General features: G+C 47.0%; 1 protein-coding gene and 1 long non-coding RNA gene across 5 annotated transcripts in view; one reads left to right on the top strand and one right to left on the bottom strand.

Moving 5' to 3' along the window:
* Vwa8 (von Willebrand factor A domain containing 8) overlaps window positions 1-16,855 on the bottom strand; it is a 324,101-nt gene that overhangs the window by 24,838 nt on the left and 282,408 nt on the right. For both annotated transcript variants that reach the window (NM_001427283.1, XM_087585390.1), the window contains 2 exons: window positions 7,191-7,299; window positions 3,965-4,121 (listed from right to left, as the gene is read on the bottom strand). In NM_001427283.1, the coding sequence (NP_001414212.1) occupies window positions 3,965-4,121; window positions 7,191-7,299 (266 nt within the window). The remainder of the gene's footprint in view (window positions 1-3,964; window positions 4,122-7,190; window positions 7,300-16,855) is intronic.
* LOC134482158 (uncharacterized) overlaps window positions 1-16,855 on the top strand; it is a 39,783-nt gene that overhangs the window by 13,468 nt on the left and 9,460 nt on the right. The window contains exons 4-5 of one of the 3 annotated variants that reach the window (XR_015638999.1): window positions 1,068-1,234; window positions 3,017-5,421. The exons of 1 other annotated variant lie outside the window; for it this stretch is intronic. This is a non-coding gene — a long non-coding RNA (uncharacterized LOC134482158). Of the gene's footprint in view, window positions 1-1,067; window positions 1,235-3,016; window positions 5,422-16,855 lie in introns of those variants that run through there. One more of the 3 variants, XR_015639002.1, reaches the window with a different exon arrangement.

Below are 16,855 nucleotides of genomic sequence, written 5' to 3'. Positions count from 1 at the left end.
CAACCACCTGTAGCTGCAGCTCCAGGGGGCCCGATGCCTTTTGGCCTCCCAGATATTTAGTTTAAAATCAAAGCAGAGCACAGCCACCTAAAGTTAATCCTAAGCAAAGGGGTCTTTTTGTAAGCAAATGGCCTTGGGTTTTCCAGTGTGAAAGCCACAGTGTATTAATTTAACACACATTTCTGTGCATGGCTATAAATATTACAGGTGATGATATCAGGACAAGATATATGAAATGCATCCCTCAAAAGTCTAAGCATGACACAATTGTCTCATTTTGTGTGTGTAGGCAGAAAACCTATATGCATAGCTGAAATTATATATAAAGTATATTTATAGAAGGTTTCTATTCTTCACTCTTAGACAAAACACTGGGAAAATATAATCAGAATGGAGGAAGCTCAGAACTCCATGTATGTGTGTAATAAGACCACATCTTACTTTTTGAGTCTTTAATACTCAGCACAGACCCTGATACACAGTGATACTCAACGCGTTGTTATGTAATACTTTGAAAGTACTGGCTATCAAAAGGTAAATATAGACAAGGCCACTATAATATCCAATGCCACCCCCTCAAGGTGACATGCCAAGATGCCCTTCTAAGTCCTATTAACTCTGGGTTCTAAAGAACAAAAAGGAATTTGTGCCTGAGACTTCGCCGCCTAACAATACCTCTTCTGTTTAGTTTCCGCAGTCTGAGTTCTCCATACATTCCATTAGGTTAGGTTAAATCTTCAGTTTTGGGGAGCAGAAGTGGGGCACAGTGAACACTAGGTAGGATATGCCACATACCGCCTCATGTCTCAAAGAACTCTGGTCAGTACTGATTGGGAAATGTGTGGACAGAGCTTGTCCTTGGAGCACGGTGGGTGGGAAAGGAACCGGAAGGGGATGAATACACACAGAGAAGAGGACTCAGGCTGCAGTGAGCCGCATGGAGCAGAGTGGCCTTGGGAGAGATCAGCATTAGCTCTAGCTATATAGCTATCTCTGGGGTGAGCATTGTGCACCCCAGCCATCCAATGCTAATTTAATTATGAGGAAATCTGGAAATCATATTTCAGGTTATGTCAGCCTTCACTAGAACACTCAGAGGACACTCACAGTGGATGAATGTCTGAATGTCGAAGACCGACCGAAGCAGGAAATGAGAGAATAAAGCAGGACACTTTAGGCTCTGGTTGGATGAGCCTCCTGGGAATCAGTGTGAACCAGCAGCAGGCTGTTGGTGGTACGTGTTTAAAGGGTATATTTATCATCATGTAAGAGTCTGGGAATCTGTCCTTATTTTACTTCTTCTATAGGTTAGACTTACATGCTATAATTTGGATTCAAGAATGAGGAGCTGCTTAGTTATGCAAATGGCGGTGGGTGCAGTCTCCACAGAGGTGGCCCACCTGACTGCAGCTTTTCCACGTGTGCTTTAGCGGAGTGTGAGCACTTCCTTGTCCCCACTCACCTGATGTCACTACGTTTCTGTACATGATCTGCAAGTCTTAGACTTGTGTCCCCCTGTTAGTCAGCTTCAGCTGCTCAATTCTTGAGGTGCAGGGCTAATATCTGGTTTGACTCAATGCTAACTGAATGCTGGGAATGATGTGGGAAGGGCCTTTGTACCAGGGAAGACTTCTAACTAATGGTGAGGACTGCTTAGTCAGTCCATCACAGATAGCAAGGACAAGAACTAACAGGTGAGAGCTGGCCCCTGCACGCACATGCGTGTTACTCAGTCTCTGTGAGTGTTTGCCCCACTCCAGGTTCTGTCCTCGTGGAATTTACAGAGGAAGGGAGAAGCAGTCCCTCCTACAAGTAATAAGATGGGAGAGAGTGGTCAGTGTTGGAGACAAGATACAGGATGCTGTAAAAGTCTCCGGACCTGTCCACATGACTCATTCTGTAATCAACATGATAGTAAAGAATTATTACCGTAAAAATGAATGTGTGTATCAGCAGGGCTGTGGGATTTCTGTCTTATTTAGTTTTTGTGTGTAGAGACACAGTCTGCAATATTTACGACAAGATGAGATAATACCTTGGATTAAACAATCCAAAGTGGAGAGTAGGAATGGTGTGGGGGCAGGGGTCCACAGGGTTCTCATTATTTGCAGTTGGGCTTGAAAAGGTCCATAATACAAAGTTAAAGACAAAATCGGCACTACTAGGTAGACCCTTATCCAATGGGTCGCAAGGCCATTTCTAAGGTAGTGTTTGCTCTTGCTTTGATGTGCCGTCTTCCCTAGGACCTCTGTGTGTTTCATTTCTTCCTTTGCACACCCTGCCTGCGTCCTCCCTGTCACCACCTCACGGGCAGGTCTGAAAAGACAGGGATGGCCCCCTCTCCTATAATCAGTCCATTCAGTTGTCTTAGATCACAGCTAACTCTTGGCCTTTCCCTGTTGGGTCTTAATAGTGCCCCAATAGGCTTTTGTTTCTAGTGGCAACCAGAGGGGAGTGATCCTTTTGGCTTGCTCATGGCTAAGTGCCACTGTGAAGACTTCCTGCCTCCTGGAGACGCTCATGTGCTAGGGCACTCTGCACGTCCATGTAGGCAAATTCAGACTGGATGATTACTTGCGAGGGCTGGGGTGTGGTAGTAACAACCATTCACTAATTGAAGAGGAGAATGACGCATGCCTAATTCCTATTTTTTTCTCAAAGGAAGTTTTATTTTTCATATGAGATGTGGAGCAATATTTTAATTCTAATAAGACTTGTTGTTATGTTCACGTCTTTTGAGAAATGAATACTTTGATTCCCTAATAAGTTTTCCATTCTCAGAACCTGGGGATGGGGGGTGGTTCCCCATTTCCATGGATGCAGCATGCATGGTATAGCGAGGACAGAGCAGCTGCCCAAGGTTCCAGGAAGTTAGTGATGAGGCTGAGGGCAACGCCGACCAGACATGTGAAGTTTACCTGCTGTACCACAGGGGTGAGGCTTGCAGGCTTTCCTGAGGGTGTGGCAGGCTGGACCTGCATTTTTGTCTCTATTGTTCTTTTCTGTTTACTTGTAGGATGTGAGAGCACGGCGTGTAATAACATACCAGATGTTCTACGTGGGAGGAATTTCATAACTCACATACTCTTGAGTATGTTTTTGTCTGGCTGCCCAGGCTCCTTCCACAGAGCACAGAAATGCAGATCTGCTTTCTATCCCTCCTGCATGGTCTGTGCTCTGCAGTGAGAGAGGAAGCTCCCTGCTGCTTTGGGGTTTTTCACTTTTTTTGGAAGAGCACATGTGAATGTCTAATAAAATACCCTGTGGATTCTTCCTTTCTAGTGGGGGCCAATCAAAGTAGCCCAAACAAAGCTCTTATCTCCAAACCCTAAATGAGTACAGGCCCTGCTGATGTTAGCCCAGAGATTTTACCTTTCTCAGTATCATCCTAGGACATAGTCCTTGCGACATTAGCTTTGTGTGTGTGAGTGTATGTGTGTGTGACTGTATGTATGTGTATGTGTAAGTGTGTATGTATGTGTATGTGTGTGTGTATGTGTGAGTGTGTATGTGTGTGTGAGTGTGTATGTGTGTGTGAGTGTGTATATGTGAGTGTGTATGTGTGTGTGTGGCTGTATGTATGTGTATGTGTGAGTGTGTATGTGTGTGTATGTGTGAGTGTGTATGTGTGAGTGTGTATGTGTGTGTGACTGTATGTATGTGTATGTGTGAGTGTGTATGTGTGTGTGTATGTGTGTATATGTGAGTGTGTATGTGTGTGTGACTGTATGTATGTGTATGTGTGAGTGTGTATGTGTGAGTGTGTATGTGTGTGTGAGTGTGTATGTGTGAGTGTGTATGTGTGTGAGTGTGTATGTGTGTGTATGTGTGTGTGAATGTGTATGTGTGAGTGTGTATGTGTGAGTGTGAGTGTGAATGTGTGTGAGTGTGTGAATGTGAGCGAGTGTGTGTGTGCGCATGCACCACTCACCTGCACCACTCTAAGTGCACAGGGCACACTCACCTCTGCTGAAATGCTCTCTGGGCCATCTCTCTTGCAGCTCTCTTGATATCCTCAGGAACTGCATCTTTCTCAACCTCAGATACTTGATACACTGGGTGGCCTGCATCCAAGCGATAAGGACCTCCTTTGCCACCAAGACCTGCAGTGTCTCTTCCCCCTGGAAAGAAATCATGAGGACATAGTTGTTATGTCTAGAACCTGGCCACAAAACAAAAGTCAGATCATGGCTCGAAAACAGTCCTGTGAGGAATATTAATTGAACTACCTGGCAGTTAGTTCACACCACCTTTGTCCAAACTCTAAGATACCCCTGTTTAGGATAACTTTTCCTTTTATTTCATCCATCCCGATCTACACATGTGTTAAGGTTCAGTCCAAATTCAACTTGAACAATTCATCTGATGTCTCTGCTTTGTGGGGAATAGTGATTCTGTGCACTATTTGTGGATGTCTTTGTTCTGCCCTAGATGAATGGCTCTGTGACAGTGGCTGTAGATATTACATGGCCACTAGTTAAAAGAGGCAACACTCCTAGTTATCTTTTTTTCCCCTAAAATACCAAGACAGTTTATAGATAAAGTTTCTTCTGTTTTGAAAAAAATGAAAATGATTCACAGAGAAACAAAATGACATCTCTGTGGCCTCACATCACTTGCTAGGCAGGAGCTGAGCCAATGATTATGTAGGCTTGACTTTCAGTTTTGAATAACGCTCAACAGATAAACATCATTAGCTTCAGGACAGTCTTTCAATCAGCCCAAGTTTACGTGCCTGTAAGTACACGTCATGTAATGCTGTGCGAGCTATTTACACTAAACTGAAAGTTACGTGCCTCTACGGCAAGGTAGGTAGTACTGTACGGGGGTAGAGACACTGGCTGATTACAGAGGAAAGCTTGGTCTAGTTATACTGACCAGAGAAAATACTTACGTTTGTTGGCCACATTTGGCCTTTGTGTGAATGATTTATTATCCTTGCTCCTAGATAACTAGTGACCAGGTCCCTTTGTTTATACATATGTAATCTGGGAACTTAATGAGAATCCAGGATTGGAGAGGCAGTGTCAGACCGCACAGTATAGCACCGTGTTGCTATTGCAAGCCGGTTGAGTAATTAAGACTGTCTGGGTTTGAACCTGGTTTAACTCAGTAGCTGGGTCACCAGAAGAATCATTCATCTTCTCCGTGCCTCAGTGCTAACCTACAGCATGGGATGGCAATACCTGTCTGATGGGATTTTCACACGGCCGAACCGCTTGGGAATGTATCTGGTATGCAGTTAAGAGCTATGTGAGTGACTGCTCCTATGATAATTACATGATTCAGTGACACAGAGAGTGAGGTCATTCCTAGATTCATATGGTGGAAAATTGGAAACCGTTTAGACTTTGGATAAATTACGTTACTCTCCCCCACTAGAGCTTTGATTTGTCTAATAAATTAAAAATGAGAACTTGGCATGAACTCTTTGCTTCATCAAAGTCCAGGTGGGTCATTTCCTTTGGCAAAGCACTGAGAGAGCAGTGATATCTATTAATCACAGTATTTTAGTCTTCTGATTGAGCATATCTTATTTCATTTAGAAGTGGGTGGTGGAAAATCCCTTCTATATTGTATGCTTCCCAGTTTCACGTCCAGCAGGTGTGTGGCAGAAAGTTGTACTGGTTGGCAGTGACAAGCCCTGAGGGTGGAAAGCTGTGGTTTGACCTGCTCCGCTATGGTAGGTCTCCTTGAGGATCTGTGGGACAGGATTGAGCATAAAGCTCCCTGTGTGCCCACAGGTCGTCACTTTGGCGAGAAGAGGATCCAATGGTTAGAGACTGCGTGGGTGTGGTCAGAATGGGTCAGGTGGCCCCTGGGGGAGTCAGCTGAGACTGATCCTTCATAAGGAAAGACTTCTCCCTACTCTACAGTTCTAAATTCACATTATTTAAATGAAACATGCTTACAGATGAACTTGGATTCACATCAACCAGAACATAAGATAAGGGTGGGAGCACAGGGGGAAGAAAGGGGTGGGAGCACAGGGGGAAGAAAGGGGTGGGAGCACAGGGGGAAGAAAAGACTGTGATGATGGAAAAGAACCAAATGACTTGCTGGCCCAGAGTTGGGTTTAATGTAGAGCATTCTGAAGGGCACAAATAACAGAAAGAGACAGATTGAAGCCCAGGAGCCTTGATCAACTGAAAGATCCAAGGCCGGGAAGCAGACAGGACGTTTGGTCTGAATAGGTGCTGGGCCTATCAGACTCCCATGTATTAACAAATGAAACCTTGCCTCTGCGTAGGCACTACTGGGAAGCTGACATCTGGCCAGCTCGTCCCATGATGCATTCCATATGGATTAAATATTGTTGGCTTGACACTAACTTCCAGATCAAAGGACACTTCTAAAAATAGCCTTTCTTTAAAGCTGAGGCTCGGTGAATAAACAGAGTAGGCAAGAGGTGCCGGGCTTATTTGACAGCATATTGTCTCAGCACAGAAACCCATTTCCTGCCAAGGCCTTCAAGGCCAAGAGGCACAGAGCATCCTAGGGGAAGGTGAAGGACTGAGCCGTGCCAGCACTTCTCCTGGCGAGATAGCCAGACAGTGCGCAGTCTGGCCCTGTTCCTGTGAGCAGGCACATGTGTCTGTTGCAGCTGCTGGGAGGAAAAAGGAAGACGGCAGGCTTAGGAACAATGGTCTAGGAGGGCAGCCAAGAGGAAGGACTGGCACCCTGCCATCAGTGCAAAGCACAGCAACCTTATCTCCAAACCGTGGACCTCCACACACTCCCTTCTCAGATGAGGACAAGAACCACTTCTTCCCCACATTAGTCCTTCAAGAACTTGCTGTAGATTTCGCACACAATTGCAAAGGCAAGGAATTGAAAAGAAGGGAGACACTCCAGTGACCATGTTCTTCAGCCCAACTGTTGTGATCCGTGATCTAAGTTCGTATTTAATCTTTAGCCTGACCTCATGAGGCAGATAAGGTCACCCCTCCCTCCTTTAACGGATGAAGCAACTACAAGTGAGGGGTAAACAGAGTGGCAGAGTCTGGGGTTCCCAGTGCCAGGTGTTCTGCATGTCTTGATGTTGTGCAGGTGCAGAGGGGGAGAACACATCTAACAGAGCGAGAGAGGCTGAGAAGAACCAGCGCAGGGACTATCTCAGGGCTGGAATGCTGGCCTTGATGGACTTAAGACAATCTGCCGAGACCCAGGAGAGCGCATGGGCTACTGACCTGTTCCACCAGCCCAGGTGTTGCCGCCCACATGGGGCATGTTGTCTGGGTCCTCCTTGCCGTGTTTGGGCTCACTCACGTCTTCATTACTGTCTCTTTCAATTGTTATCTGAAAAGAAGAGTTGAAGCACGGTCACTCTCCTGCGAGCACCAGGTGCTGCATGACGGATGAACCTGTCTCCGAGTCCTGAGGGGTTGGTACCCTCAGCTCACTAGAGGCTGGGTCTGGAAAAAGCTTCATCACATTCAGCCTCCATTTGGTTGGGAAGGGAATTCCTTTTAAAGAAGAGATCAGGAGCAGAGCCATGTTCAGCTGTAGAGTTCTGGTGCAGAAGTGCACTGAGCGCTCTCCTCAATCCCTTCAATTACTCCATCTCCACGGCCACTGAGGCTGCACCCTCACCAATGGCCTCTCCTGGCTTTCACAGTGCCAAGCCTCAGCTGCCCTCCAGGGCCCCTCCATGCCTATAAAACCTCCTGGGAGGCTGGTACACATGCCCCAGTTCAGTTGCCTGTATGAAGTGCAGCCAGCCCTACCCTGTCCTCCTCTCTGGACCACGGCTTCTGTGTGCTGACCCTGGGGAGACACCCTTGGGAGGTTTCACCTCACTGAATCTGAGCCCCAGTTCTCAGTCCCAGTGACCAGCATCAACCATCCCAGTAGAGGTTTCATGTCAGTGGTGCAGGTCTCTTATTGGCCACAGATGATTCTTCAGCACCAGCTGACCAACCCCACAGATTCTCAGTTCAAAGTCTGTCACATGAATGGTCTGATAAGAGTCTTTGGGATTCACAAGTTTCCTGCAGAAATCCACAAGCGAGGCCTTCATTACCCGCAATGCTCAGCATTCTTTTTCAAGTTCTTATGCCAGCTTATTAAGCTGTTCAATCAATGGCTATTCCAGCCCAAAGTTCCAAACTCATCCCACAATCCTGCCCAAACCAGCACTGTCAGGTCTGTCACAGCAACACCTGAGACCTTGCTGCGGATTTCTGCCCTAGTTACAGTTCTGGTGCTGGGATGAATGAGGAGGGCAGTGTGGGGAGAGAAGGCTTGTTTTCAGGTCACACCCCATCTATCACTGAAGGAATCCAGGCAGGAACTCAGAGCAGGAACCTGGAGACAGGAACTGAAGTGCAGGCTACGAGGGTTGCTGCTTACTGGCCTGTTCCCCTATGACTTACTGGCTCAGCCTGCTTTCTCATACCATCCAGGACCCTGGAGTGGCACTACCCCAAGAGGACCAGGCCCATCCACATCAATCATGAATTAGGAAAATGCTCAACAGACTTGCCCGGAGGCCAATCTGATAGAGGCATATTATCAATTGAGGTTCCTCCCTCCAGATAAAGGTAGCTGACAAAACAAAAACATAACACAGAACATGCACAACCAGGAAGAGGGAGACTGAAGGACTGAAGGCGACATTTAACATCCATCCCTTTCTTCCTTTCCTCTCTTCATCTGACCCTCACCCTTGACACACACATGTACACACATGTGTGTTAGTTCTAACACTGGTCCAAGCAAGCACAGGTCTAGTGGAAGAACCGTTTTCGACACTGGTCTTCACTTTGCACTGTGTGTGTCCTTTCTGGTCTGTTGTTTATTTTAAAATTAAAGGACTTTGAAAAATGCAAGAAAAACAAATTCCCATGTGACATGTGGCTTCACTTAGCTCACACTAGCTCTCTCCTGTAGACACTGCACACAGTCCAGCAGCCAGTCTTCACTTAGCTCACACTGGCTCTCTCCTGTAGACACTGCACACAGTCCAGCAGCCAGTCTGCTAAGAGACTTCAAGAACTAAGAAAAAGATGACGGGGCAAAAGAAGAGGCCTCTCTGATAACCTCCTCAGGAACCCTGGCCATGTTTCCGATATTCCAAGGACACTTATAATACCTACCAGAGAGGCTAAATGCTTTGGCCAGAAAGAAGCAGGTTCTGTCAGACCATCTGCAGGGAAGTGCCTCTGCTCACACTGCCCACTAACAACCCTCAGACCAACACCAACGAGACATTTCAAAATAGACTAATTCTTGACAGAAACATTGCTCAAACCCTGATTTATTTCACAGAAACACATACTGTGAGATTCCAGGAATATTTAATTAGGAGCATGACATCTGGGGAGTTTATCTAGTTTCTGTGGGGGCAGCAGGGCAGCCGCCTGCTCTGGCAGACGGAGGCATGCTGAGTGGCACTGCTATTCAGAGAGCAGATAAGCTCTCGCCTGAGGTGCCGCTGGAACGCGTATCCTCTGAGAACTGGGCTCACCCACTAAAAGCTTAGGAAAGGCATTTGAATGAGCAAAGTAGACAGACACTGCTGAATTCATACAAGGCGATGAACATTGTCCCCCAGTCAGAGAACAGTTCCTCTAACTTTTGATATAACTCAACACTTGCGCTAAATCCCTTGATAACATTTCTCACAGCAGATGTACTTTAATTCCTATTAGGGACGTGTGACATAGTCCTAAGAACCATTATCCTCCTACACATGGATTAAACGGAAGAAAACATGGATCTTGTAAACTGCAACTCATAAAATGTTCCAGAATGAAGTAATGAGAGGGCAGACCTGAAGGGAACATGACTCACTGAAGCCTATAATTCTGGGAAGGGCCCATATATTTAGGCTCCTCCTTGAGTTTATAATTTAAAAACAAAAGCTAAAGTAAAGTTCAGTAAGATGGTATAAATGGCCAGATCATAATTCCGGGAGGAAGGCTAACTCTTGAAGGTCTGACTGGACCACACAGTTGATTACTGCTTTCCACATTGGGACTAGGAATGGCCTGGCAGACTCTTCTAGGTCCTTACCCAATATTCACTCCCTCTTCTTCCTCTAGACAGAAGCCAGGTGAATTATGGGTGGTGGAATTAAGCACGGTCTTTCCATTTGGCCTTACCATCAACAGGTCTAGAGATGTGACCTGAGATGTCAGAGAAAGTGTCAGGAGGGTTTCCTCCCACATCAGAAAGAAGGGTGGTGAGGAACTTTCTACTACTTGGCATGCATTATCCCTTGCTGACTCTGAGCATACATGCATACACACACAGAGACAGATAGACACAGACACAGACACACACACTTCCTGCCAGGTCCACTTGAGGACATGGCAAAGCACCAAAGCCTCTGCCTATGAACTACATGACAATAGAGATCACAGTAGTGGAAGAGATCACACCACTCACACCATTCTTTAGCTGCTGACCCTGTCACTGTTGTGGTCTACAGGAGGAAATAACCATTGGTCTAGCTGCAGCCGCATTATGGTGGGTTTTCTGCTGCTTGCAACAATCCGACTGGTATATGGAGGATGAGTAGGAGACAGTCGTCAGAGGCTAAGGCCTGACGTGACAATGCCTTACTTCTGATGGGAAGATGGGTCTTGAACTTTCTGACATGACAATATCCACATGGGGCAGAAGATATACCTCAGTGGTAAAGTGCCTGCTGGGTATTCACGAGGCCCCAGGTTCTGTCTTCACTTTGCCACCAATCCACAAAACGATCCATAATGAAACCCATCCAGTCACCTGCTATTTACTCATTAGCAGCAGCTGACTGGACCATACTCCGACTCCTGAGCGTGTCGTAATGAATCGCTGCTCACTGGGATACTGAGTGCTTAGAGTGGAGCTGCATCTGCCTCTGCTGAGACACAGTACGGGGAACAGAAGACAGCAGGGTGGGACAGGCTGCACTGAGATACAACACACCCCCTGAAGCATGGCATCGCCGCTGTTCTCACCCACAGGCCTGAATGCTCGTTCCTAGATCCTGAAGGAATGAAAGTCACATGAGCATGTCCCAGGAATGGTGGCCTTTCATGATAAGAAGTTGATCATCGTCAGTTTTATAAATAACCTGCTCCTTCTACACTGATAATGATTGATAAAAATGCCTTACCAGTAGCTTCTGTATGTCCCAACTCCCATCCCTGGCAAGGCTGAAAGTTTTCAATTCATCTTTAGTCCTTGCTACATCTGTTTTCACACCAACAGGGACTTCCTGTCCTCTTATCTCAGAGCCTGCCTAAAAGCCCTCCTCTCAACTTTTCCTCACTCGTAACCCGGACTTTCACTGCTGCTATAGCCTGCCTAAGCTGGAGGTCCTAGGCCCAGTTCCCATCGCCACCACCGCATGGCCTCCCCACAATCAGCACACAATCCTAGTTACTCCAGGGGCCCCGTGACATTATGAACAGCAGTGGCTGGACCCTCTTCAGCCCTGCCAAGCCCCATATTCTGGTGTGAAAGAATTCTGTTCTTTTCCTGTGAGAGTTTTTCAAATGATTCACCGGCACTTTCCTCTTGACGCTGAGTTGGACCCTTTGTTCACCTCCCCAAACCCAGCCACCACCTCCACTCCGCACCGTAGCCTCACCTCCTTTCTCTTCCCAGCTAAGCACCCTAGAGGCTTTGCACACTTTCATTTGGGGTCCAAGTGATGTGCTTGGTGCATATGTTTACAAGTTTGAAATTCGAGCTCTAAACGCCCTTTCTCCATTAGATGTTTAGAATATACCTTATGTTATTTCAGTATTTCAGTTTACAGAGTCTGTGGCAAAGAGCTTTCTCCCTTCCCTCTATGCCAGGAGCCATTTCTATGCAACAACAACAACAACCACCCCATCCAAGTTAAAATGAGCAGTATTTTACAGATCTCACGGGCTTGGCCTTAAAGGAGCGGAGAGATACCCCTTGCTAATGTGCTACTGTATACTCCACTCCTGGACAGCAGTAGTTACACTGGCCTTCTGTATAATGGGCACACTGATGAACAAGCACCACAACTGCTCAGACACAGACTTGTAAGCATTAACTTCTGGACATAATTTCAAATCAAGGGGTTGGGGATTTAGCTCAGTGGTAGAGCGCTTGCCTAGCAAGCGCAAGGCCCTGGGTTCGGTCCCCAACTCCGAAAAAAAGAAAAAGAAAAAAAAATAATTTCAAATCAAGCTCTACTTCATGTGAACAGATGAAGGGCCTTGTCCAGTGCTGTGTGCCAGCCCATAGTTGGCACAGAGTGGGGCCGCTGGATGGCAGGCCATCTTAACAGGCAGGAAACACTCCTGCCTGTAGGTTCTCAGTGGCACTTAGGCTTAGACCCTGTGCATCCTCAGCTTGACTCTCACCTCTCTGGTCTACCTTCCCTCTAGACACTCGAGAGGCTTCCAGGCACAGCCTGTGAGTCCATGGAGATGGTCTCCACTTGCTACCAGACACAAACGATCGGAATGGATGCTAGAAATAAGACAGGGTTGCAAAACCCTCTGCCCAAAGTTACTTCTCACTTTTCTTTGAGAACCTTGCTTGTTCTCTTTCTAAGTTCAAACAGGAGTAACAGACGGAGATTTTCAGAAACCCAGGAAGTAGAGAATGAGAAACGAAGGACTCAAGGTGATTTTTGTGGGCTTTACTTAAGAACGAATCTTTGAGGGAAACCAAATGTTTTTGTCGTTGAGTGCAGGTAAGTGATGCCCCACCCCCAAACAAAACAAAACCAAAAAACCATGAACACAAATACCTCATAAGTAACTGGCACAGCTACAGTTTCCTGGCACAGAGATGGTTCCTCCTGCTACCCCTCCACAGGAGGACGGTCGGTATTCTAAACAGCCATGAAAACAATGCCAGCTAAATTCTGAGAAAGGAGGGGTGGGGCACAATGCTGGGTCTTATATATTCCACCTCTTCTACTTTTGCCTGGTATTTTTAAGAGCCTTCCAAAAGGTGATATCCAACACCGTTGACCTTCAGAGTCATGCGAGGTCTCCTCGAATATGGTCAGGACCATGTCAATGTTCTGGTCTGCAGTGTATAACATGGCCTGGCAGGAGACACTCAGTGCTCTGCAGTCTAGCTGAAGCTAAGAGGTGCCCTGTGGCATTTCCTGGCCAGGTAACTACTGGTTTATGATCTGGTTTTGTGCTTTCTTCGGAACAGAAGGCAACATATAAAGCAGTTTTGTGAGGTGCTGAGGCAGCCAGGAAAGAGAAGTGTGAGTGGTAAAGCCGTTCCTACCATCACAAAGCAAAAGGTGGCTGTGATATGATCCAGCGTCTACAATAGCTTAGAAGCAGCCATCATAACTATGTGCAAAACGCACTCAGCATGGAGAATTCTTTTCTGAAAACAGGGACACTAAGTAAACCTTACCAGGCAGGTCACTGATGCAGAGTCCCTGTGGGAGGTGACAAACCTGGCAACTGACTGAATCCTTCCTTTGTTCTGAAGAAGCACCCTCTACACAGCCATGCTATGCTGCTAACCATCATTTCTTCTAGGTACACCGCGATGGTTTACCATCTCGGGCTGTGCAATGTTCACAAACCCCTCCCTATTCTTCTTCTTTTTTTTTTTTTTTCTTTTTTTCCGGGGCTGGGGACCGAACCCAGGGCCTTGTGCTCGCTAGACAAGCGCTCTACCACTGAGCCAAATCCCCAACCCCAGCCTCCCTATTCTTCTTACCCCTACTTCCTCCCAGGTAACCCCTTGGCAATGGAGTCCTTATAAAACCACATAATGACACCGGGAGAGAACATTCTTCCTCTTTTGCACAGGCACAGCATGGTGACTCGCACACTATGGGTCATAGCCACTGTGGGTCAGAACAATCCATCAGAATATGACACCTTAGCATGAGGAATAGAGTGTGCACAGATCAGCGGTGGAGAGCATTTGCAACTGGTGTGGTCCTCAAAGCTCACGGGGTGAGGGAGTCTTCAACACTCCTTCACTGGCTCAAAGCTGCACTCAGGATACGTGCAAAGTTACAGATGAAATAACCACAATGGAGATCTTCATTACAGCACACTCTTTATTATAGCATACCTCCATACATGTTCACTACATAGATTCACACACATCTGTGTGTGTGCTCGTATGCACGTGGGTGTCATTCCTTAGGTACCTCCTACCTCGTTTTTTGAAAGGGTGTCTATCCTTGTCTTGGACCTCACTGACTAGGCTCTGAGCCCCAGTTATCCACCTGCCTCTCCCCCCCCCCCCCCCCCCCCCCCCAGTGCTGGGACTGTTAAGTACATGCCACCAGTCGTGTGCTTTCAGACTTGGGTTCTGAGACTCAAACTAAGGTCCTCACATATGCACAATAAGCACTTTACCAACAGCACCTACTATGTGTACTTTTAAAAACTACTTACGTATGTGAGGATTTTCCATTCATGTGTACATGTGCACCATTTATGTGCCTCGTGACTGTGGAAATCAGAAGGAGTCAGGTCTGCTCAAAGTGAAGTTATGGATGGTTAGCCATTAGGTGGGTGCTAGGAACTGAACCTGGGTCCTCAGTAAGAGAAACAAGTGCTCTTAACTCCACCTCCCATCATACACATTCTTAAAAGAAACAATTTGTTGATAAAATAGCACTCCCACCAGTCAGTGCTGTAGGACATGAAGATCTGACTTGTGTCCTACAGTTGTATGGATTCTGAGTGAGTACTTGGAAGCCAGGACTGGCTTGTGTGTCCCCCCCCCCCCCCACCAGCAGCAGCAGCAACAGCAGCAACATTAGTATTAGTGTTAGCATTACCATTAGTATCAGCAGCAGCAGCAGCGTTAGCATTGGCATTTGACATTAGCATTAGCATTAGTGTTAGCATTAGTATTAGCAGTGGCGATACTCAGTCCTCTGCAGCTCAGACAATGACTGTGGGACAGACACTGTCACCAGAGCCATGCCAAGGCTACAGAATGGTGACAGACGGAATGGCCTACAGTGGTGGGAACTTTTCAGTAGGGAAAGAGCACTACTAGATTCAATGAAACATACTTTAATTTTTGTTTGAAGGCTTCTTACCCTGGGAACAAGTTCAGAGTTCTAAATGTCAGCAAGCAGAGCTTTCCAGTTACACTCAGAGCATTGCTGAGATGACACACATCTGTGTCGGGCATCATTGGCTACTCAGTGATCAGGAACATCCATAGGTACAATACCCATAACTAACCAGGGGCTCACATAAGCACGCAGGTGAGCAGGTTATCCTCTTTTTCACTCAGTTCTAGGGTACCTTAAAGAGTGTGAGTCTGTCTACTTCCCACTTGTACCCTGGACTGCCCTTTTCCTAGGAAGACTGGAGTCTGTCCCCTGCTCTGCCTCCTGTGTGCCTGTCTTCTTCCTTCGCCACACTCACACCTCCTGGTTCCTCCAACAGTACTGGGCTTGGGAGGTTCTGGGCCTCAGGCAGCACAGCCTTTGGGAAAGGGCACTGAGAAGGTCTGGGCCAAGGGTTCCATAGCGTGGATCATACCGCAGGGACAGAACACTTAGTCCAGGGTCATGGGGTTGAATGGGGTTGGCACAGACCTTTCCTCCTCTGTATCCTTCCAGGGGCTGACTTGTCCTGTAACTCTTTAGGACAGGGATAACTTCCTGTCTGTCTCCTATGGGCACTGTGGTACCCCAGGAACGAACAGTTCAGCTTATCAGGGTTGTGCTGTCTGCCCATGAGGCAGCTTAACAGAAACACCCTATGCCCCCCTTGTCTTATTTTGACATGACTTACTCCCATTCTCTCAGGTGAGTCAGAGAGAATTAGGGTAGGCATCTGTAAGCACAAATGTCAGACAAGGAAAGTGGCCAAGAGGTAAGACAGTGTTGAAAGGAGGGGCTCACAGCAGGTGACAGAAGGCTAAAGGGGAAACCCAAACTTGAGCCTCTTATGGCTTCTAACTTGCTGTGTTGCTCACATTGCCTTTCTGGGACCAGTGTTCTCGTTTTCCAAATAGAGCCCCAGACTCTGTTCTTCTGTGTTCCAGAGTCCTCATGCAGGTCCTCACCTCCAGACACTTGGGTTCTACTTCAGTCCCCAGGGTCAATTTAAACAAAAAGTTGAGTTTACAGACCAGTGCGGGATTGTTACTTAAGGCAGCATCTCCCCAGACGGACTCAGTGGGGTTGACAGTTTTTTCAGTGTTAGCTTGATGTCCTGGCAAAGAGGGCTTTACTAGGACTTAGAAAACTGCCTTTCCATGCTATTTCTGGCACTAACCGGGGAACTGGTTTTGGCCGAAGTTCCTTATCTTGCCTTAATTTTCTTGAGGTGGAAAGTGAGGAGGCTGGCCGCCAGCGGTGGGTCAGGAGCAGCTCTGCTGAGCGCAGTTGTTTCCCAGGGCTATTACAGTGCGGAGCGTGTGCAAGGGTCTCGTCAATGTTAGGAGAGTAACCAGGGAATGTGTCATTGTGCGGGGAGGGACATCAACGTACAAGCGAGAGGTTTAGAGAGAGAGAGAGAGAATTCAGCGACAGCAGACAGGTGCTTTCTCCTGAGCTCTGTATCATGACCGGCCCACAGACTTCAGTGTAAAGCTACATGACGTAGTCATGCTCAGACAGTGCTCCTTTCTTCTTTGCCAGTGAGCATAGTAGGTCTGCCTGAACCACAGGGCTGTGCTCCTGGGTTCCTGAAGGGTGCCTGGAGCCACAGAGAGAACAGTCCTGTGCCACACACACCCAGGATGAAGTTCATACACTGGGCACAGTAAAAGGTGAATAATAACCACCAATAATAAAGGCATCAATTGGAAGAACTGGCTGCAATTAAGTTGCCAGCACCATTTTTCTTGCACTTTAGGACCATTATTAAGTAAAATAAAGGTTCTCTGAACACAAGCATTGTGATACCACGTGGTT

Source organism: Rattus norvegicus, chromosome 15 (genome assembly GCF_021556685.1).
Source record: "Rattus norvegicus strain SHRSP/BbbUtx chromosome 15, alternate assembly SHRSP_T2T, whole genome shotgun sequence".
Lineage (NCBI taxonomy): Eukaryota > Metazoa > Chordata > Mammalia > Rodentia > Muridae > Rattus > Rattus norvegicus.
Note: the sequence above shows the minus strand (reverse complement) of the source record. Positions and strands in the feature narration are given on the sequence as shown.